Below are 5,827 nucleotides of genomic sequence, written 5' to 3' on the forward strand. Positions count from 1 at the left end.
TACATGCAACAACCTTTTATTTCACAAATCCAAAATGTAACAAACAATCCTTATGAAAAAAAGTTAAAGCTAAAGCTAAAGCAATACTTGTCTCTTTGCATGTTCATTCACTTTCCACGTTAAGAACATCATCAAGGAGCCCAAAACAAAGTTATACTCCGACTCTTCTATCTTTTTTAGATTCCTTCAAATCTTTTTTGGTCATCTCATCCACTTCATTTATTTTTCCCTTTGATTTGTGGGCATGCACGCACGAAGGATCCCTTAATATATTACTCCACTTTCTCCTTTTTTTTTTCCTTACAAAAAAGGGTTATTCAGTAAGGATATTCAAGAAAATTCCTTTTAAAGGTTTATCACCTATTGTGGACCAAAAAAAACCCTAAAAACTTCTCTATTCTCTCTCTTCAAACCTAGCTATCATAGTAAAACTTAGGGGGTGCCATCGATTTTTATCGATAGTAAGCCCCAAATTCTTCTTCAATTTATTGTTTTTAGCCAATAAAGATCACCAACAATATGGTGATTATAGTCAATCCTAATCCCTCCATGTAGGGTTTAGTATTATTTGTTTGTTTGTTTTTTGTGTGTGCAGAGATACATATTTGGAAGATTCATCTTGTAAATTTGTGGAATTGTGGGTCTGTTGGTATAGGGGTGCAGATTTAGAAGATTCGTTTTGCAAATTTGCAGATCTTGATGGTCAATTAAGTTTTATCACTTTTACTACTATACATCAATGGAGCTTCGTCAATAACGATGCAAATACATCTAAAATTATTCAGGAACAGTTCAGAAGCGATGCCATTAGTTTAGGGGTATTTAATCTTTGTATTGAAAATTTAGATCTCTTAAGGGATGATTGTAAGTGACGAATGACTATTATTATTTATTAAAATCATCCCTCCCTATTCCATTTTTAAAAAAAAGTCTATATTGTGGACCACAAACAAAAAAAAATTACAAATACAAATAAGGAAATTGATATACATAAGTACACAACCTTTAGGACTACATATAAGACGTTAAAAATGAAAAAAATACAACATTAAATTACAATAATTTGCGCGTGATTTTGACATACATTCTTAAATTAATGCCAAACTAGAAAATTTATACAACGCTTATTCTTAGTAAAGACTATATACAGAGTATAACGTTACCCTAAAAATAATTTTTTTAGAAAGTACAAGGGGTTAAACTAGATTTTTATTTCCACCTATATAGGGTACTGATTACAGATAAGTGTGTCAATTACACACGTCAGTGGAGATAACGCTTTTCCAAACTTACTATATTGTATGTAGACCTGATCAAACGTCGGGCCGGCCAGGTTGGAGTTAAAACATTATGCCCACTTTTCGGGCCGGAATTTTTGTGTCCAAACCTGTCCAAAATGGTTGGGCCGTGCGGGCTTTTCGAGTCGGAGTGTCGGACCTAAAAAATCAACTAAATATGCATAAAAACGCATTTTCAAACCCGGCCAAACAAAAATCGGGTTGGGTCGGGCCACACTTGATCAGGTCTTTGTATGTATGTGTCAAAAGTTTAACGTGTTTGGCAGCCCCATAATTTATTTATGGTAAATAACCTGTATGATAAACCCAAAAGCAAATGGGACTTCCAAAGGGATATTCATATATTCAATGAAGATGCAAAGTCTAGTCACCAAAGCAAAAGCATGTTATTTTATTTAAATTGGGTCAATGAGCAGGAAAGAAAAGAGGGGAGGAATCTCTTTGTAATTTCTTCCCTTCAAAAATTCTTATTTTGCCCATCTTATCTTCACACCAATGTAATTGTTCTTGTGTTATTTCTGCCATTCTTAAAACTCTTGATACCACTTTTAAATCGATTAAACTCATCAAAATCTCCATTTCTTCTTCCCTTGTTAGATTCCTCTTTTTGAAGCATATACACGAACGTTGTAATTCATTCAGCTTCAGCTTCTTCTGCAAATATACATTCACAATATATTAGAATATGTTACGTATATGCATCATTATTTTATAAAAAGTGTATGAACAAACATTATAAAATTTAATAAGAGATATTCATCTGTATTTGAATAAGTGTAACAGTTTCACACTTTCACTAATACATGAGTGAATGCACAATTTTAGTCATTAATATCTTTAAATAAATTTTAACGAAATTATTAAAAAATAGATATATGTTATTGACATATATATATTGATGCTTGAGCTGACCTTTTTGTTGCATTTCTTGAACACTTTGAGAACGGTAGGATCGATTGATCCTCTTGGACGTATTTTAAAAAAAGAAGTGATAACTTGACAATGACTCTCTCTATCTGCTTTAAGAAAGTTCATAAATGTTTGAATTGAATCTTCTAGTATCTCAAGGAACAATGTTGATGCTATTCTTCCTCCACTTAATTCCTTTTCTTCTCCTTCATAATCTGTAATTTGAACAATTTAATGATGTAAGAACTACTCTGTAAGAAGCAATAATATATTCGGGTTCATAATGGACATAACTACATAAAATTGTTAGACCGTTTGAACAACTTGCTATCTGTTTCGTCATAAATTCTCAATTTTCTAAAAGACGACAAGCAACTAATATGGCTAAAGAATTGTACCTCGGCTAGTACAAAACTAAAAATACACGAAACCTTTTCTTTGGTTGAACTCTTGGCACATTTTGCATTATGATTTCATAATATATGATTCATGTACTCTTGAATAACAATAGGATATATCAATGTGTTGAACCAATGATTGGTTATGATTAGGCTAATTCTCACGCATTATTATGAAGTAAACTTTATTAAGATCGACCGTGCACTAAATTATCAAGATTCTTCATTATTACCTTGTACTCAAATTTAACTAGAATAACACAAAAAGGCAAGTAACCAACAAGTAACACTAGAAGGGAAGCTCTAACCACTTGAGGTATCTCTCGCTCACTCTCAATTATTAGATGTTACGCTAATGTTTTCCTTAAAAATTGTTAGTCAAGCCATACAAGTCATGTAAATTTGGTTCCAAGATTAAAAGTTTTTGAAAAATTAAAAATGAAACTCACCATGATATTCAGGTACTTGAAGCAATTTAGGAGCATGGCCCCTCATTCGCGCATAAATTTCTGGCCTTTTACCGCGTTGATAAGGCTCATTTTCATTGTACCTTTGAAGAAGTACTTGAAATTGCTGGAATTGCTGTGCAATATAAGCCGGGCAACCAGGGTCTACTAGTTCGGTTTTCGACACGAGCTTCCGCTTGAAGGTTACGTAGTTCCAGTTAAGCGCCTCCCACGTTAAACATATTTGAGCAACATATGCAACCTCTAGTTCATTATAAGGGTTGTTCTTGTAGATTTCGTCGCCTGAACTTGGCTTCTTCTTGTTACCAAGTTTGTGTACAATTCTTTGGGATATTGATCTTGGTTCCACTTGGAATGACTTCAATGATTCTACACAATCAATTGTAAAATTAATCAATTAAGCAAGAACTTGTTCTCTTCAGCTTATTATTTCAAATATATACTTATTATTTCAGATTTTTGTTCAAATTAGACCAGAAATATTCACATCATATTAGATAGACTTATTAAAATACTAGACTATATCTTAAAATATTCAGATCAAATCATCTTATTTGAAGGGAAGGGAACAAGTTCCAAGTTGACGAAACTATTGTAATGCTTTGGTAGTTCAATGCTTAACTTAGAAGTAATGTGGGTAAAATGGTCATTTTCTTTCGTTTTAAAATGCAAGTTACTCAATATAGGAGAATCTATGTGGTACCATTATAACCACCTTTTAGACATAATCCCTTGTAATAAGGAATCGGGTGGATCTTATATAAAATATGAAGTACATTTATAACAATTATACCAATCTCACGCTAATCAATAGATATCTTAATTTTTACTAGAGGAGTATGCTTGACAAACAATTACTTGCTCACAAAATAAATTAGGATTTTAGAATTGGGATAAAAATATAAATTCTCACCAAAAAAAAAAAAAAAAAAAAAAAAAATTAATTAAATAGATCCATCAAAATTAAACTACAATGGAGTAAATTATGTTGGTACGTAATAACAACTATTGATGTATAACATACCAGTTTCATGAAGCTTTTGTGCGCTAATTCTGTCGAGAAACATCATCTCCTCATCATATTTTTGATACACGGCATAAGACTCCCATTTAGGGCAGCTCCTCCTAGACGAGGAAGAGAAGGGATCATCTGTACACGAATCCCTTATTGAACTTCTCCATTCGGAGGAACTCTTAGAGGTTGATCCAATCGTGTACGTGTCCTCGAACATCCTCTCTTTCTCTTTTTCCATGTCTACGTTCATTTTCTTTGAATCGGATTTTGGTGGGGCGAATATTAGAAATTTGTCATCCCTTGTGAAATTCGCGTCTTCCTTTTTTGCTACTTCAATTTTCTCTTCACTCTTTTCTCCTACAAGATCGAGGACAGTCAAATTAAACAATCTTAATTATACGCAACCAAAAATACTAATAATCAAATTTAGACTATAGGTTAGGGATTGTGCAAAAACAAACATAAGGGATAGAGAACATATACACAAATTAAACAATCTTATTTATACGCAACCAAAAATATTAATAATCAAATTTAGTCTATACGCTAGGGACCGTGCAAAAACATACATAAGGGACAGAGAACATATATACATACCATGATTTTTATTATCAGTGGCATCATTATTATTCTCCTCGAAGCCATATTTCAAAAGCTCAATTGGAGATTTTCGACGAAAGTCCTCGTAGATTTGGTCATTTTTGATGTTGCTCTCATCTTCTTCTCGGAAACCAGAGATTATTTGATCATTCAAATAATTGGATTTGTCGTAATCTAATGCATAATCTTCATTTTCAACCTCATAAGCATTGCTCTGAACAATATCATCATTATTACAACCACCATCGAATTCTGAAGAGCTAATAGACGAGCTCTCAAAACAGGACACCTCTTCCTTAAAAACTTCAACAGGATCTTGAAATACGCTCTCATCGGAGTTACTATGATCATGCAAGCTATCTTTCGGAACGAAAACTAAGGCCTCGCCGTCATTTACTACATGAGCAACAAGATGATCTTCTTCACCCACATATGAATACCGCATATACTCTTGTACTAGTTCATCTTCTTCGTCTTCCACCTCCGTTGTTGTTGTTATTTCCTCTTCTTCTTCGTCTTCGTCTTCATATAACATCTCATCTTCGTATTCATCATCATCTTCTGTTCTGCTAGATTAACAACGTTACAGTTAGTACATGTTAAATCATTTTCATTTTTTTTTATGTATAATTGAATGTAAATAATGAGGAATTAATAACCTGAAAAAGTAAGTGAAGATCTTTGCGACAAAGAGAGAGAAGAGATAGAAGAAGAGAAAGAAGAACTTTGCAATGGTTGTGACATTGTAGAAGAGCTTAACAACTGCTTCTTTTCTTGAACATGGCATTCTTTATTTTTAACTTCCTTTAATTTGCACTAACTAATGAGACTCCTACCTGTATTATCTTACTCTCTTACACTTTAAAGTATCCCAACCCAAATAATAAAAAAGAAAGCAATTTGCTTTTATTTGGTTGGTTGCTTTCAACACGTTTCAATCTTTTCGGTCAATATTGCTAGCTTTTATTTTTCAAATTTTTTTTTCTTTTTCATCCCGAAAACAGTTTCTAATAGGATTTTTTTTTGTCGGAAATTTCCTAATAAAATCCAAATTTTATGAGAAACTACCTAAAAAAATGATGTGAGAAATAAAAGAATGTAAAATATCGTTGTAAAAGACTACCTCTAGCAGAATCTCCA

The 5,827-nt window shown here is 32.6% G+C and overlaps 1 protein-coding gene across 2 annotated transcripts; it reads right to left on the reverse strand.

Moving 5' to 3' along the window:
• Nucleotides 1-1,098: 1,098 nt before the first annotated feature.
• Nucleotides 1,099-5,574, reverse strand: LOC110701625. 2 transcript variants are annotated; one of them, XM_021879243.1, is made up of 6 exons: nt 5,347-5,574; nt 4,685-5,256; nt 4,097-4,444; nt 3,055-3,441; nt 2,211-2,422; nt 1,099-1,952 (listed from the first exon to the last, which is right to left on the reverse strand). In XM_021879243.1, the coding sequence occupies exons 1-6, from the start codon at nt 5,472-5,474 to the stop codon at nt 1,704-1,706; spliced, it is 1,896 nt and encodes a 631-aa protein (XP_021734935.1). In that variant the 5' UTR covers nt 5,475-5,574; the 3' UTR covers nt 1,099-1,703. The 2 variants fall into 2 exon arrangements, with proteins under 2 accessions (XP_021734935.1, XP_021734936.1); XM_021879244.1 differs by having other exon boundaries at nt 4,685-5,253; nt 5,347-5,573.
• Nucleotides 5,575-5,827: the final 253 nt, after the last annotated feature.

Source organism: Chenopodium quinoa, unplaced genomic scaffold (assembly GCF_001683475.1).
Source record: "Chenopodium quinoa cultivar QQ74 unplaced genomic scaffold, ASM168347v1, whole genome shotgun sequence".
NCBI lineage: Eukaryota > Viridiplantae > Streptophyta > Magnoliopsida > Caryophyllales > Amaranthaceae > Chenopodium > Chenopodium quinoa.